General features: G+C 36.1%; 6 protein-coding genes and 1 non-coding gene across 10 annotated transcripts; 4 read left to right on the top strand and 3 right to left on the bottom strand.

The window, feature by feature from the left end:
• The first annotated feature begins 1,431 nt into the window (after positions 1 to 1,431).
• TRNAK-UUU (transfer RNA lysine (anticodon UUU)) lies at positions 1,432 to 1,504 on the top strand. The gene has a single exon. It is a non-coding gene; the product is annotated as a tRNA-Lys (tRNA).
• Positions 1,505 to 2,104: 600 nt separating this feature from the next.
• On the top strand, positions 2,105 to 3,418 carry LOC125185336 (transcription factor BEE 3-like). Of its 2 annotated transcripts, none has more exons than XM_048081857.2 (6): positions 2,105 to 2,351; positions 2,430 to 2,528; positions 2,611 to 2,676; positions 2,779 to 2,847; positions 2,958 to 3,020; positions 3,106 to 3,418. In XM_048081857.2, the coding sequence occupies exons 1-6, from the start codon at positions 2,145 to 2,147 to the stop codon at positions 3,193 to 3,195; spliced, it is 594 nt and encodes a 197-aa protein (XP_047937814.1). In that variant the 5' UTR covers positions 2,105 to 2,144; the 3' UTR covers positions 3,196 to 3,418. The 2 variants fall into 2 exon arrangements, with proteins under 2 accessions (XP_047937814.1, XP_047937813.1); XM_048081856.2 differs by having other exon boundaries at positions 2,943 to 3,020.
• Positions 3,419 to 4,806: 1,388 nt separating this feature from the next.
• Positions 4,807 to 8,311, bottom strand: LOC125219929 (uncharacterized). The gene is made up of 5 exons (XM_048122021.2): positions 8,172 to 8,311; positions 7,654 to 7,755; positions 7,445 to 7,547; positions 5,909 to 6,068; positions 4,807 to 5,186 (listed from the first exon to the last, which is right to left on the bottom strand). Exons 2-5 carry the CDS (start codon positions 7,729 to 7,731, stop codon positions 5,144 to 5,146), a joined length of 384 nt encoding a protein of 127 aa, XP_047977978.1. The 5' UTR covers positions 7,732 to 7,755; positions 8,172 to 8,311; the 3' UTR covers positions 4,807 to 5,143.
• Positions 8,312 to 8,911: 600 nt separating this feature from the next.
• On the top strand, positions 8,912 to 9,689 carry LOC125219098 (uncharacterized). The gene is made up of 3 exons (XM_048120966.2): positions 8,912 to 9,005; positions 9,139 to 9,213; positions 9,313 to 9,689. The coding sequence occupies exons 1-3, from the start codon at positions 8,940 to 8,942 to the stop codon at positions 9,544 to 9,546; spliced, it is 375 nt and encodes a 124-aa protein (XP_047976923.1). The 5' UTR covers positions 8,912 to 8,939; the 3' UTR covers positions 9,547 to 9,689.
• Positions 9,690 to 10,866: 1,177 nt separating this feature from the next.
• Positions 10,867 to 15,362, top strand: LOC125222996 (Protein kinase superfamily protein). 2 transcript variants are annotated; one of them, XM_089062503.1, is made up of 8 exons: positions 10,867 to 11,261; positions 11,720 to 12,130; positions 12,264 to 12,635; positions 13,001 to 13,213; positions 13,610 to 13,960; positions 14,060 to 14,303; positions 14,400 to 14,547; positions 14,673 to 15,362. In XM_089062503.1, the coding sequence occupies exons 1-8, from the start codon at positions 11,219 to 11,221 to the stop codon at positions 15,045 to 15,047; spliced, it is 2,157 nt and encodes a 718-aa protein (XP_088918629.1). In that variant the 5' UTR covers positions 10,867 to 11,218; the 3' UTR covers positions 15,048 to 15,362. The 2 variants fall into 2 exon arrangements, with proteins under 2 accessions (XP_088918629.1, XP_088918628.1); XM_089062502.1 differs by having other exon boundaries at positions 10,868 to 11,261; positions 13,586 to 13,960.
• Positions 15,102 to 17,690, bottom strand: LOC148933064 (cis-muuroladiene synthase-like). 2 transcript variants are annotated; one of them, XM_089062504.1, is made up of 7 exons: positions 17,561 to 17,690; positions 17,215 to 17,476; positions 16,781 to 17,144; positions 16,476 to 16,694; positions 16,234 to 16,372; positions 15,876 to 16,121; positions 15,102 to 15,790 (listed from the first exon to the last, which is right to left on the bottom strand). In XM_089062504.1, the coding sequence occupies exons 1-7, from the start codon at positions 17,660 to 17,662 to the stop codon at positions 15,494 to 15,496; spliced, it is 1,629 nt and encodes a 542-aa protein (XP_088918630.1). In that variant the 5' UTR covers positions 17,663 to 17,690; the 3' UTR covers positions 15,102 to 15,493. The 2 variants fall into 2 exon arrangements, with proteins under 2 accessions (XP_088918630.1, XP_088918631.1); XM_089062505.1 differs by lacking the exon at positions 16,476 to 16,694.
• A 4,075-nt stretch (positions 17,691 to 21,765) lies between these two features.
• Positions 21,766 to 24,193, bottom strand: LOC125223786 (cis-muuroladiene synthase-like). The gene is made up of 7 exons (XM_048127080.2): positions 24,044 to 24,193; positions 23,701 to 23,962; positions 23,217 to 23,580; positions 22,906 to 23,124; positions 22,688 to 22,826; positions 22,330 to 22,575; positions 21,766 to 22,258 (listed from the first exon to the last, which is right to left on the bottom strand). Exons 1-7 carry the CDS (start codon positions 24,143 to 24,145, stop codon positions 21,962 to 21,964), a joined length of 1,629 nt encoding a protein of 542 aa, XP_047983037.2. The 5' UTR covers positions 24,146 to 24,193; the 3' UTR covers positions 21,766 to 21,961.
• Positions 24,194 to 26,882: the final 2,689 nt, after the last annotated feature.

The following is a 26,882-nucleotide window of genomic DNA, read 5'->3' as shown; positions in this document are numbered from 1 at the left end:
ATGCTTTTTAAACAGATTTCAATGGTTTGTGCTTTATATGCTTGTTGAGAGTAATACTACTATAAATTAGGAAACTGAAATATACTCTGTTAGGATGCCTTGAATCATTACTGTTTGCCGCTAGCGAAACGGGGGTCTCGACGGTATGATATGTTTTCTGTTTGGGCCTTAATTGTTGTATTAGGCCCAGTTCGTCGTTTGTACCTATTTAAATAGAAGTAGGGTACGAAATCATTGTATCTGAAAACCGCAGTCATAATACAATTTGTTCTCCGTTCTTGCCCGTGGACGTAGCCAACACAACGTTGGTGAACCAAGTAAATTCTGTGTCTATTTATGTTCTTTTGTTTTTCGATTCACAATTGCCCTATTTGTCACAATATACTCATTTAACAACTCAACAATGCACAAGTGTAACAGATAGTGAAAGCTTTGATATCTTTGATGTGATATAAGATGATATTTTCTAACTAAGATGGTCTTTTGTCTCTTTTCTATTTGTAGTTTAGTCACAGTTTTCTTTGATGCTTGGTTGAATCTGAAAATGGAAATTAAATGTAGTGCCTGATTAAGATTCCAAACTTGCAAAATTGAATATTTGAATGGTTCTTAATTTTCTCAGATTGGGTTTGAAAGATTCAGAGCTTCAACTTTAATTAGTTGTATGCCTATTTTGATGCTGTAACAAGTTCTGTAACACAAAAATAGGTTAATGCTTTGAGTATTAAATGAAAACATGTCTTGTTTGGGGGTCTTTCCATGTTTTTTTTTTGCTGCAGTTTGTTTCAAGAAAATATGATGAGGATATCAAATTACCAGAATTTATTGTGTTGTGATTTAGTTGCTATAATTGTTGGTAGCTACATTTCGTGTGAAAATGCTATGTACTTTGTCCTAACACATTAAAAATTAGTTTGCATGATTAATTTTACAAATCATAGAAGAATTAAAGCCAAGTTCGTTCTTTTATTCATTTATTCGGAGTTAGAAAGGAAATTAACAAATCAAATTATTACTATTTTATAATTTAAAAATAAATGGCATCAACAATAACTTGTAAAGCAATAAAATAAAACAAATAAATCATCTACTTTTTCCCAACTCAAGGAAAGATATTTTTTACTTTTACTACGTATATTAAATCTGTACAATTGTAGAAATTTGGAAAGACGTTTGGAAGTCTAATAACCCTTTTAAGTTTTAACATTCATTCAATTAGAAGAAAAACTCAAGGCCTTTTAATATGTGATTTACTGGAAAATAGAAAACATTATGTAACAAAACCATTTTAATCCCGAACAAAATAATATTTTGGCCCCAATTTTATTCTATTGATAGAGATATACACTGGAAACTTATAAATTTGCAAAATTTAAAATGCATTTTGGCTATTTTTATACAAAATGTATACTAACTCAGGTTTGTCGTGTAGCCGTCTTAGCTCAGCTGGTAGAGCGCGTGGCTTTTAACCACGTGGTCGTGGGTTCGATTCCCACAGACGGTGTTTTGAACAATTTTCTCTTATTTTAATTTTTTTTTTCTGTTTAAAAAAATGGATTTTATTTAATAAAATTGCTTTTTGTTGATTGCCCCCCGTTAGAGGTGCCCACGGTTCGGAACCGCCGGTTTCAGTTTTGAAAATTGTTGAATCAGAACCGAACCGCGAGAGTGTTTCGCGGTTACGGTTCCGGTTCCAAAACCGCCGGTTTCGGCTCTGAACCGACGGTTTTTCACGATTTAGAACCGCCGGTTTTTTTGATGTTTCGGCTTGATTTCACGGTTTTTCGCGGTTCCAGTTTGGAACCGCTCAGAACCGGCGGTTCCAAAATGGTTTCGGTTCAAAATTTTTTGAACCTGAACCGAACCACGCTTCAAAAATTGATCGTTTCGGTTCGGATAAATTCTCACGGTTTCAGTTCGGATAAATTCTCACGGTTTCGGTTTGGAACCGTAACCGACGGTTATGGTTTCGGTTTTAACCACCGGTACGGTAAACCTTGTGCAAGTCTACCCCCAATCCCAATCTCTGGGGACCTTGGCTCCTCCAATATATATATACATAGAGTAATCACTAGTTGCAACTCATTACTATTATTAGAAAAAAAAAAGAATATCTCTCTCTCTCTCCCTGCAATAAGAATATTATGGGTGATCATCAAATATTCTTAGCAGACATGGAAAACTACAAACACTATTTCCCTTCACCAGATGTCCAATTCAACACCTATTCTTCAAGCTTCACAAATCACTATTTGCCACAGCCATTAAACAACATTGATCATGCCCACACCAAGAGGAAATCACCGGAGATCGTACCTTCTTCGCCTCAGCTTTCCGATACAAGCAACAATGTAAGCTTTTCTTGAATGTTTTAGACTCATTAGATGTATAAGTTGATAAATAATGATGTTTTATTTGTGCGGAAATAGAAGGGGAAGAAATCGAAACGAGAGAAGACGAAAGAGGAGGTTGTTCATGTTAGAGCCAAGAGAGGCCAAGCCACTGATAGTCACAGTTTAGCAGAGAGAGTGAGTCCTCTAAGATTGTGACTTCATGTTTAAATTGAATTAATTTGTGATTATTGAATTAATTTTTATAATTATTGATTAGGTGAGAAGAGAGAAAATTAATGAAAGGTTAAGATGCTTGCAAGACATTGTACCAGGATGTTACAAGGTCAATATCCTTTTTCTAGACTGATGACTTTCTTTACGAACCAACATAAGTCTTTTCAGTATGCTTCAGTCAGACTCACACGAACCTATTTTAATGAGACAGAGCATGGCGATGTCAGTGATGCTGGATGAGATCATAAATTATGTGCAGTCCTTGCAAAATCAAGTGGAGGTAATTAATTAATTAAAATTAATTCATGAACTAACAACAATTAATCATCTTATTTTGCAATGATTAATGATTTAAATCCCTCTCTTTAAATCCAGTTTCTTTCCATGAAGCTCACGGCGGCGAGTGCGTTTCACGACTTCAACTCCGACGAAGATGCTTTGGAGATATTGCAGGTGATTTATGTATTTTTTTTTAATGAATTAATTAATTTATTTTTATAATAATTTAATTAATTGGATGTTTTTGAAATTGATGCAGAGAGCAAACATACAAAATGGACCACCTTCTCATTCTGCTCCATTAGGATTCAACTTTGATTATTACCCTCAATTTCCACACAACATGTGAAGATATATTCCACTTTATTATTGGTTGGTTACCATTTTTTTTTAATTTTACTGATTTTAATTTGTACACAAGAGATGCAGAAGTCAACAAGAGATATACATAATTGTATCGATTTCATACACTTGATTTGATGATATATTTAGGGTACATAAAACTGAATCCTGATTGATTTTTTGGGCATTTTGTCTCAAATCATTATAATTTATTTTGTTGGGATGTGGAATTGTTCCCCTTTCTTTTTCATCATTTGGTTAATTTTTTTGTAGTGGATGGCTTGTCCTACCACATTATTAATTGCTAATTATTTAGACAAAATATATCAACATCTAAAAGGTGGGACCATCAACAAATATGTCGACAATAATATGGAATTACATTCACATGTTCCCCAAAGTTTATCCATTAAGAAAGATGGTTCATGTAATTAAAAGAGCATAGTTATAAATTGCTAGGAATAATTGAAATTGACAATCTACACCATTGATCTTTGTACATATAAATACAAAGTATTATCATAAAAAGCATACTTATATGCAATAATATCATAAATAAAAGCATTAGTTTCATAACAACATACTTATTTAATAGACTCATAATTATTATAAATAGTATTCAAATCAATAGACACCTTAATTAGTCCATCCAACATAGCAATAAATAAATAAATTACATAAGTTACCATGCAAGTAAATGATAGATAATTACCAACATCTCTCTCCATAAATAGATAGACAATACATATATATTGAGGGAACAAATATGTACATCCAACATAGATGACAAGCAAGTGGGGCACCTACTAATAATTCACTCACTAAATCTCAAGGATGTTGCCAATTCATGATAAGAATGATTGAAAAGGGTCTAATAAACAATAAAACAGTGAAATCTCACCTATGTATATGTATGCCTAGAGAGAGAGGAAGCAAGTAGATGCATTGAACCCAAGAGAAGACAGCTGAGAATGGGGCATAGATTGCCATAAAGAGGCTCAAATATGTGGGATCTCCAAAATGTGCATAGTCCACTAACCCTTTTATATAAGGCCACTTTTTGTAACTCTTGTCAACTCAATCTCTCTCATTGACCCCTTTTGACCTAATTTCATTGCCCCTTTCTTTGAGCACATGCATGCACAATGAGAAGCTAGAAACTATATGCCTCACCAACCCTGCCCCACCCTCAATGGAGATTAAGCCAACTTACAAACTAAACCATAAACACTTAGCCTATGCGATCGAGCTGTTCGAATTCTAAAACAAACATGGAGATATGTGTGTTTTGTTTGGGTGTGTAAGTATGAGGTGAAGATGCATGGGGACAAATTATGGCTAATTTAAAGGATCCTCCAACATACTTTGTCTGTGTATCAAGCTGTTAGCCTGTAGTACATGGTGGAAGTAGTTGGGCTGTCAAACCAGATTTCATAAGATTAACTAGCATCGAATTTTTTGAGATACAGATAATATGTTGGTCAAATTAGATCCACATATTTGATGATGGGAATGGCTAATTAAGATAAAGTAATGGGACATAGTAGAAAATGAAGTATAACATTGTAAATAAATGAAGTTACACTGAAACAATTCAAAAGTACTTTAAGAAATAGCAAGCGATAAAAATTCGCGTAAATAAACTGAATTTATCAGAGAAAAATGTTTCTAACACTTACTTTGTTCCCTAAAAAAATCACTTTGTCTGAAAATTTGGACAAGAATATAACCTATACAAGGAACGACGTGTGATTTCAAGCAGAAATATCTCAGCTAAAAATTACTCCGTAGCATGTAGTTTGCTCCGTTCCTTTTCCTTCAATCAATAGAGCTTCATAGAGGAGGTAAGTAACTTACAAGATGGAGAAGAAACCCGAAATACAAGCTCAAAACTGGTGATGGGCCTTAAAGAGTGTGAGGAGATTGTACTACAAGTCTCTTTGAAACTTCAGTTGCTAGTTTTTTTGCTTTTGGGAGGGATGCATATCCTGAAAAAGCCTATAACAGATAAATTGTGCAGATAATAATTAGGTATATGTATCGAGCCAGTCAGTAGTCAAACCATAGATCGACACAAAAATAAGGACAGTAGACTCACACAAGGCATGAATAAGAAATTGCAAACAACCAAAACAAAAATTGGAAGAATTGGATGGGTCTGGTAAATCCATGGGCGAGCACATAGGTATGCTAGGAAGTGAGTTTTACAAGACTAGGATTTGTACTGGTAAAACATGAGTGGCCTTGCTGGTTTCGGCACCTTACTTCCACAAATATGAACGCTTTATCCCATTAATGTCACAAAGACTGTTTGACACTTCAACGGAAAAAATTGCAGCTGAAAAACCAGCATGTGGCTTTTATGTGAACAGAGAGCATTTTCTCATCCTTTTCTTCTGTTTCCTTTAATTCCAGCTTTTCACAAAAAATAGGAAGATGAGTTGGAACTTGGAATATAGTAGAGATACATGGATGTTGATAGGAAACAAATAGTTGCTCCAATCTGAATAAACCAATAAGAGGAGAAGACAAACTCTGCAGTGGTACAGAGGAGCGGGAAGATGAACCGATATAAAGAGCTGTGTTCTAAGAAGAATGGTCCGGAAACAAGATTCTCTTTATTATGTACAGGTTGAAGCAAACTTATATTGTAGCAGAGAACAATGTAATTACTCACAACATTCATGCAGCACTAGCAGAATACTAAAGGATTCACTTACATGCCAAAAACTCTTTTCCTCCTATCAGAATTCACATATGGATATAAATCTTCATCAGTCATTCTAGCAAAGATACCACTGACGTTTTGTTTGAACAAGTTACTGGAAGCCACTGGCACATCTTTTAGCTGTCCTTTCAAATGTTCCATAAATATGACACCTGAATGTTAAGAAAGTGTGCTTAACAAAACTAGCAACAGAAAAGAATAAAAAAACTGAATTGAACCAATCAAAATATGACATTCAAATTACTGGCTGAAAGAGGAGAAAAAGTACAATTGGAAAAAAGATATAAGTGCATACTTCAAAGGAAAAAATGAGAGCGATCTTTCCACTAGTTCTCCAAAATACAAAATAAAAAATTGACATTTTTGAAAATCACATCAGATTCGGGTAAACCATGATATCCATCAGATACAAAATTGTTCTATTCACATAGAGTGATTGATCAGATTGCTTTTTACAACCATACAATAAGGTTCAAGAGTTACCGTGGAAACAAAAGTTACAACAATATTTTTGTTTCTATAACTCTGAAGGATCGTAAGGTCTTAGGATACAACAAAAGATATTTATCCATTGCTGGGACTGATCAAAATCAGTCAAACATCAAGAAATGACACATTACGAAAGAAGGAACAAACAAAGATGTTAACACATTTTCATTGTATTGATGTATTCTCATATATCAATACAAAAGAAAATGTCAAAGGTGTAGCAAAACTCAGTTGGTAAGATGCTTCTCTTCCACCCTATACTTCGGGGTTTGGGTCATCACGGAGGTAAATAGGAACCATTATGATCCTCTTAAAAGAATCAAAAGGAAATGTCATGACTCATTCGTTTGGCTCATTGGATAACTTGATAAGAACAATTGCAAATTAATCTGATGGGCGATCCATGCCACTTAAGCAATCTCCTAGTTGGGGACACAATAATCATGAAAGCCAAAAATAAAGCACCAAAAGCAGATAAACACAAAGAGAATGAAGTGCTCTGAAAAGGACAAAATATCCTTCGAGTGGACAAATTTACCACTTTTGCATACTTAAATGACATAAAGCCACAGAGGGGAGATCCTAAACACTGCAAGCTCTTGAACTTGGAATTCAAGGCCAATTCTCCCTTTTGTATAAGAAAGATGGAGGCACCTTTCCCCTACAATGTTATGTAGCATTTGGAGTCTTGGAGTTTTGTTTCCAAAAGCAATGATCCCTCAATGTTTTCCAACAAAATTTCCTACCTAAGTCAGATTTTGCAAATTTTCCGACTATAACATCTACCAATCGACACAAGAAACAGCTAGCATAGAATCTGGATACCAACACTCCCAAAACCCAACTAGAGTATCACGTTTGAGGCGCAGAAGCAGTAAACACTTTAACACAAATTAGACTTCTAAATACAACATAGAACAAATTTTCAAATTTGGTGTTAGGCCAATCTTGTTCTCATTCCAAAACAATAAAGATGAAAATTGAAGTACATAAGATATCAGGATTGCAAAACAATGAAGCATGGTAAGCAACAACGTACTGAAGGCCCACAACATATGTAAGTTGAACTTCTTTGCCAAAGCTCCATGGCCAATTTTATCAGCTCGCATCTTTACCATATTCTTTAAGCTAATTAACAGATCCTAGAGCAATAAAATAACATGATTTGGAACACCATATACAATAAAATTCTTGCACGGACAAAATCTTTCAGAAAAAGAATTTTTTCATAACAGACACGAAGCTTACAAGTTCAGAGTCGGTTAACGAACATAGCCAACGGACATCATCAATGTCATTGTTTCCCAGCACACGTTTTGCATCCATTCCGCGTTAAATCAATCCTTGGCTCTGCCAGTATAAGCAATTGAAGGATTAAAACTGAAAGTATTAACTTTTAATGAGAGGTGCTCATTTGGTTTGACAGATTGGGGTGAGACAATATCTCAATTCGTCATAATGCCTATTCACATTTCTCTCTGGTTTGGTGTTAAATTGATAGCATAATTCAGATAAGATTGTGTGATGCTCTACAAAAATGTTGGCCCAAATTTATCTCAAACAGAAATCAGCGATGCCAAAGTATAATCCAGAGAGTAGAAACCTAACTATTAAGCATGAACAGTTGAAATAATGCAAGCATCGAATTTACATATTCAAAATTAATCCAGGCATTCTTTTCATCATGGTAACATTTACTTTTCCAATTCCCAAAAGAATCACGGTCATAAGCTTCAAATTTAGCGATAAGGAAAAGGAATTAGTACCTTCGGCGGAGCTGCTGGTTGAGCAGAGGGGAGAGGGCGGCACGGCGAATAGAGGCGGTGGTGCAGCAGTTTAGGGGTAGTGTTTCTGTCACCGGTTTTTTTGCTGTTACTTTTACTTTATTTTTCCATAAATTACCCACATTATATAATGATCTATATAAGTAGATTAATAACAATATTCCATATCTAAAAACAACTTCATTTTTTTAAATTAATGACTTCAAAAAAAATTTAAAAAAATAATCACGAACTTTGGATTTATTATCTAAGTTTGGATGTACACTTCACTCATATTTTACTCATTTAATATAATCACGAAGTCATATTTATAGCAACTGAAAAATCACGAAGTTTGGATTTATTCGCAGTTATCTCACGACATAATTATTTAGTGAAAATGTATCGGATATGAAAACATGAAATCATGCGTGGATGTCCCTGCCAATAATAAGTGATGTCGTCTATTTATAAAGAAAACGACGTTGTTTGATTGAAAAATATCAATAATATATTATAATAGACCGACAAGATTTTTTTTTATCATGGAATAAATACAAGCAAATTCAAACTTCATATAACAAAGAAATATTCTTGCCCAAACCTACGGGACCGGTTGTATTTGCATGTGTTAGCTGATGCACATACTTAGACGAAGAAGTACTTGAAAACTAAGATGCCTTCGAAATCCAAACCTATAAATTCATCTAAAACAACTCACATTTTATCTCTTACATTAATAGAACCTAAAAAATCCCTAGCACGAGTAAAATGGCAAACCACGGTCATCCTGTCAACGCTTCTTACAGCGCTGAACACGATACTAATCAGGCGCAGGTAACATTTATATAAATTGAATTTTTTTCAACCGCAATTTAGGAAATATAGATCAGTTTAGCTACTTCACATCTTCAAATATATTCTTTCGGATCAACCATGCGCAACATTTTTAACTACAACCTTGTGGCAGATGAGGAATAGGGATCTCGTGGACCAACCTTCGGACATCCATAGCCAAGGCCAAGCCACCAATTTCCTTCAAGAGGTACATGGAGTACTATAATTTATTCCAAATTTTCATTTTCCACTCATCAATGCAAATTTATTACACAAATCTTCTAACTTAATTCTTGGAATATTTAAGAGTGGTGCACAAGCTAAGGACGCGGCACAAACCGCCGTCAACATGGCTAAGGGAGCGGTCGTGGGCGCCGCTAACATGGCCCAAGGGGCGGCGGAGGTGGTCAAGAATACTCTAGGGATGAATGCCAACGCCAACGCCAACGCCAATGCCAACTCCACCACGAGCACCGCTGCTGCTGCCACCACCGCCGAAGGAAACAATAGTCACCCAAGGAACCCTACTACTAGGATGTAAATTGTAAATTAACTTTCACATTGTTTGAATGACATGATACTCGTTTTCGTGCAATTGCAAATTTTAGTTTGTTAGCACTACTTTTATTTTTTTGTTGGAGTTTGCTTTAATCGTTATGGCAAAAAGGTTCTATATTTGTTAGACGTGACTCTTTCAATTTGCAATAATTTAGTATTAAATACATATAATAATGCATCTGTGAAAATCAAACTTGTAATCTTAGGCCCATATCGAAATTTCGTGGGCTAATCTAAGAGATGGTAAACATAACAATTTGTGGGCTCTCTCTTGACTCTTCCACTTCCACAGTTCCACAATCTATGGAACCTAAATTAATTTGCTAGTATTAATTTCATCATCTCAAATTCATACAATAATACCACTAATTACAAAGTTCAATTATTCGAACCCATTTAGAATTTATAATTCCGTACTCATCCCAATGTAATGTAGTACTCCCATAGTAAGCTGCTATTGATTAAATTGTAGTGTTAAGCTGCTATTGATTAAGCTGCTAATGTAGTACTCCCATATTAAGATGCTATTAAATAAGATACTTTGTAGGTTAAGCTGCTATTGATTAAATTGTCCCAATATAATTCAAAATTCAATTAATTTGAGATTGCCCGAGATTAGTAATATCAAATTGAAGACCAAAATTCATGAACCATAACTAATTTTCTTCTCCCATATGACATACTCCCTCCGCCCGCCCCCCATTAAGAGTCACACTTTTCTATTTCGGTCCGTTCCCAATTAAGAGTCACACTTCATTTTTACCATAAATAATAAGTAGGTCCCACGTTCCACTAACTCAATTCACTCACATTTTATTATAAAACCAATATAAAAAAAATAGGTCCCACATTCCACTAACTTTTTCAACAAACTTTTCTTTATATTTCTTAAAACTCGTGTCCGATCAAAAAGTGACTCCTAATAGAGGACGGAGGGAGTAATAAAATTCAATTATCTAATTCATCAAACAAAATCCAAAAATATAAAAACATATACTACCAAATTAATATTCACTAGATAATGGAATAAATCATACGATAGCATGAGACTAATTAAATAAGTAGGAGTAATAGAAAATGCATAAATCCATGGAATCACATGGCATAAACATTTTTTAATAAACCACTTTAACGCCCATCTAACGGCTCTGTCCGAAATAGGGGACCACCGTTACTAACGGTGGGCCTCGGCAGCAAGCAATCAAGCTGACGTGACTGACGTCCACTGTTTGACGAAGACGATCCTCCGTCAAAAGCGCACGTTAGATAAATATAATATTCCCCCACTACCATACTACTCGTATCGGAGCTCCACCTTACCGTGCGCTCATCCTCAACAGATTTTTCACTACTCATATCTGAGTGAAGCCGACGGAAGATACACGCGCGCCACAATCATTTCATATTCTCGAATCATTCTCCCGATTTTTCTCTCTCTAGTATTCCCCTTCACTCTCTGTCTCCGCCTTTACCTTTTTCACCGGTTTCGTGTGTTTGGAGGCCAAGGATGGGGAGCTCACTGAGTTACGAGTTCGGGCTGAGTTTGTGGCGAGCTTCTCGGCTGTTCGATGTTCATTCGGTCGGCGGAGGCTGCGGATTTTGCTCGTAGTTTGACTCTGGTTTTGTAGATCTGAGCGGTTCGGATTTTGTCGGTGATGTTGCAGTTTGATAATTTGCTGTTTTTCGCCCCGGGAAGCGGTGAGTATTGAGTGTGAGGATGTTAGATATGCTGGATTTTGTGTTGTTTTTTGGGGATTCTTATGCATTTTACGGATTTATCGCATTTTTTCATTCTATTAATGGCATGTCATTTTCGCAAATGCAATTAGAATAGGAAGATTTTGAGTAATTTTGGAGGCGTGTGATGGATTTCATGTTGTTTGCTTATATTTGATTAATCACTATTTCAATTGATTTAATGTGTGTTGCTGATGAGAAAGAGTGATTCTAGTTTAGTTTATGTCTAAGATGTATGATTGTTAGGGAAAGAGGGATTTTAGAGCTGAAGCTTTGATCTCATTTTTGTTATGTGGTTTCGGATTGGCACAGTGGTGTTAAATTCTTTGGAATGGTATTTTGACCCCGAATATGTGGAATTGGATGCGTTGTTGCTGAAAGCCCTATGGTGTGTGCTTTATTTGCAATGTGTGTTGCAGGGTTGCTTTTGGAGGCTCGTTGTCGTTGGTGTCTCCTAAAACAGTTGCTTCTTTTCTGTTGTTTATTATCCTTCACGGATGCTAGTGTACGTCACAAAATGTTGAAAAGAGAAGCTTTATCACCAGCTACCACGTTTTTTGATGCCTCTGCGATGGCAGAACTGCCTCTACCAGACAACAATCTGCTTTCGTCGCCCAAACACCACCATAATCGTTTGAGCCCTCGTGGCGCACCTGCTCAACCTCCTAATTTTGGCCATTTTGAGATTTCTACCCCTCCTTCTAACTCCGGTTTGTCCAGACCTTCGATGGAGAAGAGTGGATCAGCGCCTCCGAACAATCCACCTCAACCTGAACCTAGCACTATGCCTACTGGTTTATCTCAGCCTCCATTATCTCCTAGCCTTTCTAGTAAGATTTTTTTTTTTTTTTTGACTCTATTCTCTAGCCGAACAATATAGTGCGGTGTTTCATTTTTTAACAAACTCATCCTCACATTTTTAGCTTCGTCGATTCTAATGAGGTGTTTGTTTCCTTCTGGCAGGTTGTTGTGGACCAGACATGGTACTCAAACGTGAGAGCCAGGGCTGCCATTGTGTGTATCCAATAAAGCTTGAAATTCTCCTCTTGAATGTTTCAGCCCATCCAAAATGGAATCTTTTTCTTGAACAGTTTGCTTCGCAGCTTGGTCTAAGAGTGTCACAGATTGAGCTCATTAACTTTTATATTGTTGGAATATCTGGTCTTAATATATCAATGGATATTACCCCACATACGGGTTTGAGTTTTTCTTCCAAAGAGGCTGCAGGAATAAACTCCTCATTGTCAACGCACAGAATCCGTCTTGATCCTGCAATAGTGAGTGACTATAAGCTTCTCAACATAACCTGGTTCAAGCCGCCCTTACTGCCTCAAGGTATATTTTTTAGGTGCAAGTTAAAGATCTATTTCAACAATATCATTTTGATCGTGAATCTCTTACATGGATAATAACAACTCAACCTGCTTTCCACTAGTTTGCCGGAACTATAAGTTCTTTAAACTAGCAGGCAGCCCTTAATGGAAAACTTATTCTGTTGTTTTAGGCAAGTTTAAATTATTTAAAATATTAGCATTAAATTGGTTGTTTATAGTTACTGCATTGTCTTTGTTAATTATGTACTTTTGTCAATTTTCTGATTCATATTTAGTAATTGACCCTGAGTTATTTCGGTAAACTGGCATCATCTTCCTGGATATGCTATATTCAGACTGAAGTAACCATTTTTGTCTTTTATACAGCGCCAGATTCTGACACAGCTCCATCAGAAGCACCGCCCAACCTTCCATCAAGTCCTGCTTCAGTTTCCCCTTCAAAGAAAGTTAAACATCCAAGTTTGATTCTTGTAATTGGACTTGGAGCTGCGATCCTGATAATTGCTGTGTTCACTGTGGTTATGCTTTGCTTCTGTGTATCTCGTCAAGGGAAGCATATTGAATCTTTCAAAGAAACTGGTATGTAGATAGTTGCATCAAGTTGTGTTTTTATCTGCAGTTTTAATTCCTTCTATATCATTGATAAATTGTTTATTGTTTAGTATGTATGGTTGTTGCCTCTAGAATGGCACAATTGACCTGCCCTCTGATATGAACCACAGTTTGGCAACTCAGTTCTGATGCTATGTTAGTTAAGGTGTGGTTGGCTGCATTCAAAGGAAAAATACACCCTCATCATCTGCCTTTTCTTCTCTTTCTAGCATTTGCTGTCCAATACTCACATCTCTTACCTCTTAGTTTAACTTTTTTGACTTTTGGTACTTTGCTATCATGGATCTATTGGATTCAATTCTCATTATGGATTTCATGTGCTTATTCCCTTTGAAATAGCTAAACAAAGGACTGTTGGAACAGTTCCAGCAGTTGGATCACTTCACCACCACCCAACCAGCACACGGTTTCTCACCTATGAAGAACTGAAAGAGGCTACGAATAACTTTGAGACAACTAATATTCTTGGTGAGGGAGGCTTTGGGAGAGTATTTAAGGGTGTACTAAGTGATGGAACTGCCGTTGCCATAAAGAGACTAAGCAGTGGTGGACAGCAAGGGGATAAAGAGTTCTTGGTTGAGGTTGAGATGCTCAGTAGGCTGCATCACCGTAACTTGGTGAAACTTGTCGGATACTACAGCAACCGTGACTCCTCACAGAATCTACTTTGTTACGAGCTTGTTCCAAATGGCAGTTTGGAGGCTTGGCTTCATGGTATAGACTATTATCTATGATATATCTTTCAAGTTTTTTACTTAAAACACTCTATTTGGAAATGAAAAGCATGCTAATCTGTGAGGTGGTTTCGTTCAGGACCATTGGGACTAAACTGCCCTCTTGATTGGGACACAAGAATGAAAATTGCTCTTGATGCTGCCCGAGGACTTGCTTACTTGCATGAGGACTCTCAACCTTGCGTCATTCACAGAGATTTTAAGGCGTCAAATATATTGCTAGAGAACAACTTTCTTGCTAAAGTTTCAGATTTTGGCCTTGCGAAACAGGCCCCTGAAGGCAGGGCAAACTACCTCTCAACCCGTGTTATGGGAACTTTTGGGTTAGTCGTCCAATCTTTTGGTCATCCGCGAACATTTAATCTCCAAAGCATGATGTTATTATTCTCTTAACACTTGTGACTTCCCAAAATTTACAGGTATGTCGCCCCTGAATATGCTATGACCGGGCACCTACTGGTGAAGAGTGATGTTTACAGTTATGGTGTGGTTCTTCTTGAGTTGTTGACTGGAAGAAAACCTGTAGATATGTCACAGCCTTCCGGCCAGGAGAACCTTGTCACCTGGGTTAGTTTCTCACTCCATGTATCTTCCCCATTTCAACAACATGCTTCACGTAGACACCGTTATTTTGCAGGAGGTTCAACCCTTGATCGATAGATAGTAATCAGTTTTATGTTGTTCTTTCACAGGCTAGACCAATATTAAGAGAGAAGGATCGATTGGAGGAACTTGCTGATCCAAGACTCAGTGGCAAGTATCCGAAGGAAGATCTCTTCCGAGTGTGCACCATTGCGGCAGCTTGTGTGGCTCCAGACGCTAGCCAACGACCTACCATGGGGGAAGTGGTGCAGTCTCTCAAAATGGTGCAACGAGTTACCGAGTACCAAGACTCTGCAGTGGCATCCACTACTGCACCCAATCTCAGGCAGTCGTCGACTACCTTCGAGTCAGATGGAACATCATCGATTTTTTCTTCTGGTCCTTACTCCGGCTTTAGTGCCTTGGATACTGATCACATCAATAAAACAGCCGTATTTTCCGAAGATCTCCAGGAAGGACGATGATATCCCATCTTTGGTTTTTCTTGCTTCTGGTCAAGTGTTTATTTTGATGCCAACGGAGCTTTTTGATCAACCCCGTCTTGGATTGCGCTCGACAGCGAGGGTGGATAAAAGAAGCTCTGCTGGCTTTGTCTTGGTTGGCGTAGGGATGTGTGGTGATTCTAGGTAAATTGTGGTTTTGGTTTTGTCCATTCCATGTAGAGAAAAGCTTGAGATTAAGGTTTCCCAGTTTAGTAGTGCTTATTCTCTGTATGTTGAGATGAGACATTGTATATTATAAGTATTATTGATTCGACTATCAGCTGGTTTTTCACTGTATATTTTCACACTTTTTATTTATTTTTTTGCTAAAGGTGAAGTTATAAGCTCCAAATTTGCCCCAAAACGGCAAAATTATTTATTAGTACAATGCATTACCTTAGTAGGACTACAATTTATAATCCATACACTCAAATGAGAATTGGATCGATAAAGAGAGCATGGACAGTTGGCTTGGACATTTCAGGATCTGTATAAGCGTCTCCATTGTAGTGGTTGTAACTGGCATCGCACAGTCGAGCATAGTTGAGAAATTGAAGGGCGATTTCTCGAGGCACGAACGCTGTCTCGATCCATTCCTTGTTCACATCCATCCATGTTTCCTCAACTAGTTCTCCAAACTTTGACATCGTCTCTTGCTTCGTTACGCCATGTTGTTTCATGTAGCAATCGATTACAGTCAACATTTGCCCTCCTTTACTCTCTCGCTTCAAATTCATCAAATATTGCACCAATATTAATTGAATCTTCACAAATAAATGTATAAAGTAGAATCAGTCTTAAGTGGCTTACATGATGAGAGCCTATGTCGTCCCAATATCTTCCGATCATACCAGTCGATATCGCGATTTTGGGCTCACTCTTCATCCAATCAATAGTTTCTTGGGTGAGAGACTCGAAACCAAGAATAACAGCAGCAAACATGATAAAAATGCAGCTGGTTATCTCAGAGTTTTTAACATAGTCTTCAAAAGGAGGCAGCTTTCTTTCCATAACCCACTTTAGCTCTTGATTGTAAGCCCTTCCAAGTTGTTGCACCTAATTCAATCACATAACACAAATATTTTGTTCAAGAAATAATAAAAAAAATAACTATAGTTTTGAAGCTGAATGAGTTTTATAATAATGCATTCTATATAGTAGTACTAACCGTTTCTTTGAAATAAGGCATTGCAAAGGATTTCCCAAGTTTGAGTGCGTCGCGCTCATAATCTTCGAATGTACTCATAATAAAACGATAAACGGTTCTCATGTATTCGGGAAGTCGATTAACTTCACCCATATTCCACCTGCAACCCAATTTATAAGTAGACATGGAGTACTATACTAGGCAAATGGTAATTGTTTAGGAGGGAGAGAGATTTGTATACATATATGTATAGATATTATTACTTGTGTAATGCTTCAGTAAAAAGTTGAGCTTCATTGAGTGTAGCATAATTATCATACGTATCATCTATAATTCCAATGATTTTTATGCCTTTGGCGAGTCCCATTCGAACATGAGAGTATTGAGGTTCATAATGGTATCCAACACCCCAAACATAGGCCTCCACCACTCTATCTCTTGCATATGGTAATTTTGATTTCAGATCAAATTCATTCCACCACCTTTTCCAAGAAAGATGGAGTACAATTAATAAATATGCACTCCTCAAATTAATCATTAAATAATTTAGATTTATAACAATATTTACCTTGAGAGTTGGGAGAGTTCTTTCCTATATAAATTCTGCAAAAAGTTGAAGTTAAGTTTAGCTAGTTTGAGAAGAAGTTCATTTCTTGAGGGATCCTTTTCATATATAGAGGTGAAAATTCGTGCGTAGACGATGGGAACATCTCTATGAAGCGGGTGCTCCAAAGCCCGCTTCACTCTATCTTTAAGGTGAGACTCTAACTCCACTTTTCGACTACTCAAGTATCGCCTTGTAAAATCGGCAGCCTCTTGTAGTATCTTCTCGTCGTTAAATCGAACATGGGCTGCTTCATACAGGCCTAACATTCCTTCAACGTCGCCTTCTTCGAACATACCATCCTTGTTAACAAACTTGTTGAAAACATCTGCTTAAGTCATTCATAAAATTAATTTCGATAATTAAATATATATACTATTCCATAACATAGATTATACCGCAAGAAATGTGGTGGCGGTGTTGCCTGAGCAAGCGAAATCCAAGTGATGTAGTGAATAAATCGGAGTGGTGAAGAAGGTCGTCGTTGTGTGTGATTTGTTGGAGTTTGTGTTCAATTTCGGTCTCAAAAAGATAGGCCAATCCTAGCCGTTCCATTGTGTCTATTAATATCATTTGGTTGAGAGGAGTTGTTGCAGCCATTAACATGTCTCTTGCTTCTTCCTTCAATTCTTCGATTGCATCTGCATACTTTTGTTGTTTCTGCTCAAGATTACATACACACTTTTTTAAGTAAAATGAATTAGTTCATAAATTTTAATTATACTAACAAAAACACACACAAACCTTTTCGTTAAAAGAAGAGTTAGTGAAAGTGTCAGCCCACATGCTTGGCTGATGAATGGTCACTGGAGGCCTCACATCATTCAAGCAGCTTAAGGTAGTCATCTCTCTTGATTATCTCTATCTTTTTCTTGATGTTGTGAAATTGCAGACTTGAACTCATCACTTTATAATGACATGGTCATGCATAAATTGAGAGCAATAGTCATAAAATAGGTAGATTTAGGATAAAATATTTCCTAATAATTCCAAATTTTATTCAAATTAATACGTGACAGTTAAACTTCTCAATTAATATATGTTGTATATACCGTGACTAATTATCATACTCCATGATAATCCATCTAGTATTAAGTTGTTAGATTATTTTAGATGGAGGGAGTTGACTACGACAAATTACTTCTAAGATTAAATTGTGAAATTCAATCTCATTAAACAAATATACCGGTGTATATATATTTAATCTTAAGATAATCTTCGAATCGAACATCATTACTGTTTAAGTCTGTCACATGAAATTCGCATGATATTACTGTTTAAGCCTACATCATTTTTCTTGTCCTAGTGTGTACTTTCATTTTTAACTGAGTACTACTAGTAATGAATTAAAAATTAAAACAATGAATTTTAATATTTTTATTTATTATTATATATTTATTTTTAGTTGGATAAATTTCATCTTAAATTATGAACGTTCGTATTAGTTTTGTGATTTTGAAATCTAGTAAATAAATATTGAGTTTGCTCTCCCATCATGGTAGTGGAATGGAAGTACTTAATAAACTGAAAAAGTTAGTATATATGTATAAATATTGTAAATAGTAATTTTAAACTGAGAAAAGTCAATAGTATTTCGTAATATGGTATAGATAGTAGTACAATATTTAATTCTATTTAATGAAGAGTATTAATGTTAATAGACATAATTAAGTTGAGCTCTAATTATCAGAGACTGGGGAGAGTTCTAATTTTCTACATCAAAATTAGTAGTAGAAGATTTACCACGTTATGTAATTATCAAATAGTATTCTTCATATTACCTTATATATGATTATTTGAGTCCTGGATAGATAATAAAAACAAAATTTATATGATAATTCGAAATAATATTCTTGAGTTCCTATCAGTTGAATTTCTCATCAAGTTCAATCAATAACATCCATAACAATGCTTTATTTTTAAGTTGATAAATTCAGAACTCTTTTCACCACTCTCTCAACTTATATAAACTACTTGAACTTAATCGAACTGTATATATACCTGAAGAGCTTGTATTTTTTTTCTTTTTTTTGTTTGAAGCTAAGACGGTTAGCGAAAGCGTGTTCTTAAGAATAATGAAGAAAACCCTTGGTCCAGGAAATCCGTTAGACACTGGGTCTAGGAATTCAGAGAACCTTGAGCTACCTATAGGCACACAATCACTTCCTTAACTCTCTTTTCAAAAACCCTCAACCCACTTTACCTAGGAAAAACTAGTACGTGGAAGTAGGGATCGAATCCACAGAGATGAATGCACAAGTAAACATGTTTAAAGACTTATGGACTATATATTATTTTGTTGGTTGCTGCCACGCAATTTTAGGTTGCGCTTTGATTCCTAGACTTGGTAATTGAAATATGCTACCCTAACAGCTAGATCTAGGTAGAAACTTAAAAACATGCATATTAAGGGAAATGGAGCGAGACAATTGCTAGATCGAACGAACAGTTTCCTAAATTATCCTAGACCTGGGAAAGCGACTGAATGTGGGGACCATTTTCTGAAAAGGTAGAGTACGATCGAAAAGCTGCAAAATAACTAACTAAAGGACTAACTAACAGCGACATCATCTTCTCCAACATTTATCATGAACAACCAGTTAAAACAAAGCAAGAACGAAAATCAAAGCAAAGTAGACGGAATGAAAAGCAACTAAATCGAAGAGCAGTTAAAACTAAAGCAGATCTAGCTACTAGACAAGGTAAAACGAGAATGCAGAATTTAAACAACTAAATGAAACACAAACAAGCAGATCCAACCATGGGACGCTTAATCCACTCTGGATCCAAGCCATCCACACCAACCAAACACCATCATCATCTCCGATCCTCACTGATCTACATAGAATGAATCGATCGACAACAGATTTCTTATAAAACAGATTCAAACTCAGATCAACCAACAAGAGACAACAAATCAAACCCCAAAACAACTCAATAAGATAAACAAAACATAAACAGACATATTCATTGCAAAATACGAGATATCCGACGATAGAAAACAACACCAATCCCGAGCCTCGAACAGCGAGGACTCGGCGAGTACCAAAAGTAGACAGAAATTTAAAGACAATTATTTCTTCGCCTCCGTAGAGACGGTGTTGCACCCAGACTTCCAATGAAACAAGAATCCCCCCCTGAACTTTCCCCCAAGTGAGTGTGTAGAAAAAGGTAGGAAAACTAAGCTAGGAGCTAGAAAAAGTGATCCTCCTCTCCATGTAGATTGTGTGCTCCTTTATATAGCAGATAGAGCTTCTAGACTGTTCTTGTGATTCCCATTTCGCCCTCCAATCGATGCTCCTCAGTCTAGTGGCTGTTCATCCTTCTGCTCAATTTTCCTTGCCAGCTTCCTTCACCAGGCGATCTCTGTAATTCTCCCGGGGCTGGCATTTTCTCTACACACCTGGCTCAAAAAGGTTTATTAGACCTGAAAAATTGCAGAATTTAACCTTATAACCAATGCATGAAATTAGCCTTATCAATACCCATTGCTGCAATTTAATATTTTTGCAAATAATCACAAAATCATAATCATAAATGAACTAAAATTTCTAAAAAACATAGGGGAACAGTTAAAAGTAGACCTGCCCAAGGTTTACCAAGCCGGCGGTTAAAACCGAAACTGTAACCGCCGGTTACGGTTTCGAACCAAAACCGTGAGAATTTATCCGAATCGAAGCTGTCGATTTTTGAACCGTGGTTCGGTTCATGTTCAAAAATTTTTGAACCAAAACTGTGCCGGAACCCCGAAAAACCGCAGGAAAATCGTTAAATCAAGCCGGAACCATAAAAAACTGGCGGTTTGAAACCGTGAAAAACCGTAAAAAAACCCGCCGGTTCGAAACCGAAACTGAAACTGGTGGTTTTGGAACTGGAACCGTAACCGCAAAACACTTTCGCGGTTCAGTTCCGGTTCAATAATTTCCAAAATCGGAACTAGCGGTTCCGAACCAAAACTGTCGATTCCTGACCGTGGGCACCTCTAGTTAAAAGTACCACATTTGTTAAGTTATGAAACTCTACCTAGCTATGTTTTTAATGAATGGACAAAGAAGCCCTTATAAAGCATCATCAGCGGCGGCCGTCCGCTGGGCGTCGGACGTCCGCCATTGGGCGAGGAAGGGTGGCGGACGGACGTCCCGTGCGGACACGGGAGTTCCGCGGGTATTGCGCGACGTCCGTTGCGAAGGCTACGGGACGTCCGCCGCTGTGGCATGCGGACGGACATCGGCGGCGGACGTCCGATATAATTTAAATTTTTTTTTTTTTATATAAACTCTATATATATGGCTCGTTGCAAACTCTGGATATACGACTCGTTGCAAACTCTATATATACGATTTTTTAAAAAACTCTAACGCATGTATTTTCGTTGAAAATGAAGGCCTAAAACAAAAACATATCATACCGTCGGCTAGCGGCAAACTATATAGATTCAACGCATATGTATGCTTTTTAAAAAAAATAAAATCGTTGCATTTTCTCCATATTCGTGCCGAAATTTTAATACCGTACATTGTAAGGCTATGAGATATCCGTCACTGTGCATTGGGAAGTCATCATGGTAGTATTATTTAACTGACCATGGATTGAATTGGTGAGCCCAAAAGAATCTGCCTATTTACCCTAGAGCCCAGGCTTTTTCGATTGGAACGAAGGAGGCAAAGGCCAGAGGCAACGACGAGCCATCAGCTTGAGCGTTCTGATGCCCCCGGGGGTGGCTGAGGTACACGGCGCAGATAAAAAAGTGTCATGTATAATGTTTTGCAAAAAAATTTTGGCTACCAACACGAACAACATGATCCACAACAACTAGTACTACAATGTACAAACGTATCATAAGACGTTAAGAGTGATCGTATTAATAGAGATAAAATGCAAAACCTCTAAATTCTTGATTTAAAATTTATTAATTATAATCAAAACTATCTACTACTATATCATTAATAGAATAGAATCAAAACTACATCATCATATATAATTGATTACAATATTTTCAAGACTTACTCTCTCCATCCCATTATAATTGACTTATTAATTAGTAGTACTCCTACAATACATTGGTAGTACAATTTATAATCCATACAAGCTATAGCTTCAATAATAAGTATTACATTCATGACGTCCCCAAATAAACTTAGTAACTCAAATGAGAATTGGATCGATAAAGAGAGCATGAACAGTTGGCTTGGCCATTTCAGGATCTGTATAAGCGTCTCCGTTATAGTGGTTGTAAGTGGCTTCGCACATTCGCGCATAGTTGAGAAATTGAAGGGCTATTTCTCGAGGCACGAACGCTGTCTCGACCCATTCCTTGTTCACATCCATCCATCCTTCCTCTACTCGTCGTGCAAACTCTGATAGCGTCTCTTGCTTCGTTACGCCATGTTGTTTCATGTAGCAGTCGATCACAGTCAACACTTGCCCTCCTTTGCTCTCGCGCTTCAAATTCATCAAATATTGCACCATTATTAATTGAATCTTAACAAATTAATACTATGTTACTAACTTACATGATGAGAGCCTATGTCGTCCCAATATCTACCGATCATGCCAGTAGATATCACGATTTTGGGCTCATTCTTCATCCAATCCATAGTTTCTTGGGTGAGAGATTTGAAACCAGGAATAATAGCAGCAAACATGATAAATATGCAGCTTGTTATCTCTGAGTTTTTAACATAGTCTTCAAATGGAGGCAGATTTCTCTCCATAACCCACTTTAGCTCTTGATTGTAAGCCCTTCCAAGTTGTTGCACCTAATTCAATCACATAATACAAATATTTATACAAGAAATAATAAAAAAATAATTATAGTTTTGAAGATGAATGAGTCTCATATATAAATATTGCATTCTATATAGTACTAACTGTTTCTTTGAAGTAAGGAGTTGCAAAGGATTTCCCAAGTTTGAGTGCGTCGCGCTCATAATCTTCGAATGTACTCATAATAAAACGATAAACGGTTCTCATGTATTCAGGAAGTCGATCAACTTCGCCCGTATTCCACCTGCAACCCAATTTACAAGTAGACATGGAGTACTATACTAGGGAAAATAAATTGTATACGTATGTATAAATATCATTACTTGTGTAATATTTGAGTAAAAAGTTGAGCTTCATTGATTGTAGCATAATTATCATATGTATCATCCAAAAATCCAGCGAATTGAACGACTTTGGCGACTCCAATTCGAACATAAGAGTACTGAGGTTCATGATGATATACAACACCCCAAACATAGGCCTCCACCAATCGATCTCTTATATATGGTAATTTCGATTTCAGATCAAATTCATTCCACCACCTTTTTCAAGAAAGATATAATTAATAAATATGCATGCCTCAAATTAATCATTAAATAATTAAGATTTATAACAATACTTATATGTTATATACCTAGAGAGTTGGGAGAGTTCTTTCCTGTATAAATTCTGCAAAAAGTTGAAGTTAAGTTTTGCTAGTTTGAGAAGAAGTTCATTTCTCGTGGGGTCCTTTTCATATATAGAGATGAAAATTCGTGCGTAGACGATGGGAATATCTCTATGAAGCGGGCGCTTCAAAGCCCGCTTCACTCTCTCTTTAAGGTGAGGCTCTAATTCCGCTTCTCGACTACTCAAGTAATGCCTTGTAAAATCGGCAGCCTCTTGTAGTATTTTCTCATCGTTAAATCGAACATGAGCTGCTTCATACAAGCTTAGCATTCCTTCAACGTCGCCTTCTTCGAACATACCATCCTTGTTAACAAACTTGTTGAAAACATCTGCTTAAGTCATTCAAAAAATTAAATTCGACAATTATATATATATATATATATATATATATATATATATATATATATATATATATATATATATATATACTACTATAATATAGATTATACCGCAAGAAATGTGGTGGCGGTGTTGCCTGAGCAAGCGAAATCCAAGTGACGTAGTGAATAAATCGGAATGGTGAAGAAGGTCGTCATCGTGTTTGATTTGTTGGAGTTTGTGTTCAATTTCGGTCTCAAAAAGATAGGCCAATCCCAAACGCTCGAGCGTGTCGATTAATACCATTTGGTTGAGAGGAGTTGTTGCAGCCATTAATATGTCTCTTGCTTCTTCCTTCAATTCTTTGATTGCCACTTCATACTTTTGTTGCTCCTGCTCAAAGCAAACACACTTTTTTAGTAGAATGGATTAGTTCATAAATTTTAATTATAGTACAAAAACACACACACAAACCCTTTCGTTAAAAGAAGAGTTGGTGAAAGTATCAGCCCACATGCTTGGTTGATGAATGGTCATTGGAGGCCTCATATCACTCAAGCAACTTACGGCAGTCATCTTTTCTTTATTATCTCTCTATCTTTGTCTTGATTTTGTGAAATTGCAGAGATTTGAACTAATCAATTTATAAGGACATGGTCATGCATAAATTGAGAGCAATAGTAGTAATAAAATAGGTAGATTTAGGATTAAATTTTTCATAATAATTCCAAATATTATTCAAATTAATATGTGGCAGTTGAACTTCTCAATTAATAGGTGTCGTACGGTTGCCATGACTAATTATCATACCCTGTGATAATTCATCTAGTATTGTTAGATTATTTTAGTTGGAAGGGGTTGAATATGGCAAATTACTTCTAGGATTAAATCGTGGAATGCAATCTCATTAAACAAACATACTATATATTTAATCTTGGGATAATCTTCGAATCAAACAACCCCTATATTAGAAAATTTTGAATGATAATTCGAGTTTTTAAGTCTTGTCACATGAAATTCGCATGATATCTACATCATTTTACTTGTCCTAGTGTTTACTTTCATTTTTAACTTAGTACTACTAGTAATGAACTAAAAATTAAAAGAATGAACTTTAATATTTTTATTTATTATTTATTTATTTTTAGTTGTATAAATTTTATCTTAAATTATGAACGTTCATATTAGTTTTGAGATTTTGAAATCTAATAAATATTGAGTTTTGAGTCATCATTTGCTCTCCCTTCATGTTAGTGGAAGTACTTAATCAACTGAAAAAGTTTGTATATCATTACCAAAAAAAAAAGAGAAAAATTTGTGTATGTGTATAAATAAGGTAAGTAGTACTTTTAAACTAAGAAAAGTCATAGTATTTCGTAATATGGTCTAGATAGTAGTACAATTTTTAATTTTATTTAATGAAGTGTATTAATGTTAATAGACTTAATTAAGTTGAGCTCTAATTATCATAGACTGGGGAGAGTTCTAATCTTCTACATCAAAATCAATAGTAGAAGATTTTACCACGTTATGCAATTATCTAATAGTAGTATTCTTCATATTACCTTATATGATTATTTGAGTCCTAGATAGATAATAAAAATAAAATTTATATGAGCTCCTATCAGTTGAATTTCTCATCAAGTTCAATAATAACATCCGTAATAATGCTTTATTTTAACTCATCTAGGAATGAAATTTCATCCATAGATGAATTATCACCCCTACCAAACATGCCATAAGTTGATATATTCAGACTAAATATTTTCATCATTCCTCTCAACTTATATAAACTACTTGAACTTAATCGAATTGTACACCCCATTGCTGCAATTTGATATTTTTGCAAATAATCACAAAATTAAGGGAACAGTTAAAAGTATACCACAGTTATAAAGTTATGAAACTATACCTAGCTCTGTTTTTAACAAATGGACAAAGATGCCCTTAAATATTGACACTTCATGTATCTATGTTGATATAATTTACACGTTTTAAGTGTTTTAACTTGTGGCCTTATAGCATCCCCAACCCCATCTCAAATTCAAGCCCCAAGTCCTCTCCATTTCATCATTCTCCTAAATTTGAGTCCCAGACCATAACACCTCTAACCATGCAGGCCTAAACCCGGGCCACAACTATTAAATTGCACTATTTACAACTCCAGCCTATTTTACTCGTAAAATAGAATACGTTGAACAATTAAAACCGAGAAAATTCATTGTTCAGTCGAAAAATAGAAAACTACAAATCCTAGAATTTTTTTTTAAAAAAAATAAATAAAAAATGTATAAATTTAAATTTAAAAATTTAAAAAGTGTATAAAATTACAAATCAGTCGAAGAGTGGTAGAATGGAGCACAACAACAACAAGCGTATAAATAGGCAAACAAAATTTTTTAAAAAAAATTAAAATCGGGGGACTTGCGGCCCGGCCCGAATACATCTAACGTCGGGCCGGGACTCGCACGTTGCGGCACGGGCATTGTTAACCTTGAGCCGGGCCGGACCGTGGGCGCGGCTCCGGGAAGCAACTGCGTCCTCAGGACGGTCCCAGGCCGCAAGTCGACGACGTTTAACCCTGAGCCCGGGCTGGGACTCGCTCGTTGCGGCCCGTCCCCCTGCGTTGGGGATGCTCTTAGATAATACTACTCGTTTTTATCCATATATAATGATTCTGCCAACAATTACCAGTCAACTATATTTTGACTTAATTAATAAGTTAAATGTAATAAAAACATATTGTTTAGGATTAGATCCTAACATTATATAAGACCAAATAGATATTTTTGCAAATTTACTGACCAATTTGGATCTTAATAATTCTTTAATTTTAAGCCTTTCACCTGATTGCGGAAAAATATATATACAACGTTCATAGTTCATTACATTTTTTCTACATTATTTTTTTAATGGCATCAATTTTTACACATTTCTTTTTTACTCAGGAAAAGGGGAACAAATCAGTTTGATTTTCAACAGATAAAATCTTCACAGCTCAAATTTTCCAAATAGTTTTAATTGGGAAAATGGAAGAAGATTTGGGAAATGAGATAAAAAAAAAAAAAAAAAATCAATTTCCATGTGATCCATACGAATTTTGCATCAATACTGTAGATGCATATGGTGATTATCTTCTCCTAATCACTATAAAATAGCACTCCTGTGACCTCTCATTACAAATGGTGATTGTTCAGTCTGGATCACCTACAACTTTTCCTACAACATCCTCTATTTCACTTCTCACAAACTTGTTGTTGTTTGGGTTGGATAGCAAAGCGACGTCGTTTAATATAAGTCCCAATAATTTGAC

Source organism: Salvia hispanica, chromosome 1, assembly GCF_029641045.1.
Source record: "Salvia hispanica isolate PSC_SH4W2 chromosome 1, Shi_PSC_v1, whole genome shotgun sequence".
Taxonomy (NCBI): domain Eukaryota; kingdom Viridiplantae; phylum Streptophyta; class Magnoliopsida; order Lamiales; family Lamiaceae; genus Salvia; species Salvia hispanica.
Note: the sequence above shows the minus strand (reverse complement) of the source record. Positions and strands in the feature narration are given on the sequence as shown.

What these genes read in the sequence shown, in the direction of transcription:
- LOC125222996 (XM_089062502.1), top strand. Translation starts at nt 11,219, where the DNA reads ATGTTGCAGTTTGATAATTTGCTGTTTTTCGCCCCGGGAAGCG. An exon ending in TGAATCTTTCAAAGAAACTG is followed by an intron (nt 13,214 to 13,585) that starts GTATGTAGATAG and finishes CCTTTGAAATAG; the next exon opens with CTAAACAAAGGACTGTTGGA. An exon ending in CGTGTTATGGGAACTTTTGG is followed by an intron (nt 14,304 to 14,399) that starts GTTAGTCGTCCA and finishes CAAAATTTACAG; the next exon opens with GTATGTCGCCCCTGAATATG.
- LOC125185336 (XM_048081856.2), top strand. Translation starts at nt 2,145, where the DNA reads ATGGGTGATCATCAAATATTCTTAGCAGACATGGAAAACTACAAACAC. An exon ending in GTCACAGTTTAGCAGAGAGA is followed by an intron (nt 2,529 to 2,610) that starts GTGAGTCCTCTA and finishes ATTATTGATTAG; the next exon opens with GTGAGAAGAGAGAAAATTAA. An exon ending in CCTTGCAAAATCAAGTGGAG is followed by an intron (nt 2,848 to 2,942) that starts GTAATTAATTAA and finishes CTTTAAATCCAG; the next exon opens with TTTCTTTCCATGAAGCTCAC.
- LOC125219929 (XM_048122021.2), bottom strand. Translation starts at nt 7,731, where the DNA reads ATGGATGCAAAACGTGTGCTGGGAAACAATGACATTGATGATGTCCGT. An exon ending in CGTTAACCGACTCTGAACTT is followed by an intron (nt 7,548 to 7,653) that starts GTAAGCTTCGTG and finishes TTATTGCTCTAG; the next exon opens with GATCTGTTAATTAGCTTAAA. An exon ending in ACATATGTTGTGGGCCTTCA is followed by an intron (nt 6,069 to 7,444) that starts GTACGTTGTTGC and finishes CTTAACATTCAG; the next exon opens with GTGTCATATTTATGGAACAT.
- LOC125219098 (XM_048120966.2), top strand. Translation starts at nt 8,940, where the DNA reads ATGGCAAACCACGGTCATCCTGTCAACGCTTCTTACAGCGCTGAACAC. An exon ending in ACGATACTAATCAGGCGCAG is followed by an intron (nt 9,006 to 9,138) that starts GTAACATTTATA and finishes ACCTTGTGGCAG; the next exon opens with ATGAGGAATAGGGATCTCGT. An exon ending in CCACCAATTTCCTTCAAGAG is followed by an intron (nt 9,214 to 9,312) that starts GTACATGGAGTA and finishes GGAATATTTAAG; the next exon opens with AGTGGTGCACAAGCTAAGGA.
- LOC148933064 (XM_089062504.1), bottom strand. Translation starts at nt 17,662, where the DNA reads ATGACTACCTTAAGCTGCTTGAATGATGTGAGGCCTCCAGTGACCATT. An exon ending in ACTCTTCTTTTAACGAAAAG is followed by an intron (nt 17,477 to 17,560) that starts GTTTGTGTGTGT and finishes AATCTTGAGCAG; the next exon opens with AAACAACAAAAGTATGCAGA. An exon ending in CCGCCACCACATTTCTTGCG is followed by an intron (nt 17,145 to 17,214) that starts GTATAATCTATG and finishes TGACTTAAGCAG; the next exon opens with ATGTTTTCAACAAGTTTGTT.
- LOC125223786 (XM_048127080.2), bottom strand. Translation starts at nt 24,145, where the DNA reads ATGACTGCCGTAAGTTGCTTGAGTGATATGAGGCCTCCAATGACCATT. An exon ending in TTTACTCAAATATTACACAA is followed by an intron (nt 22,827 to 22,905) that starts GTAATGATATTT and finishes ATTGGGTTGCAG; the next exon opens with GTGGAATACGGGCGAAGTTG. An exon ending in CTCCTTACTTCAAAGAAACA is followed by an intron (nt 22,576 to 22,687) that starts GTTAGTACTATA and finishes TGATTGAATTAG; the next exon opens with GTGCAACAACTTGGAAGGGC.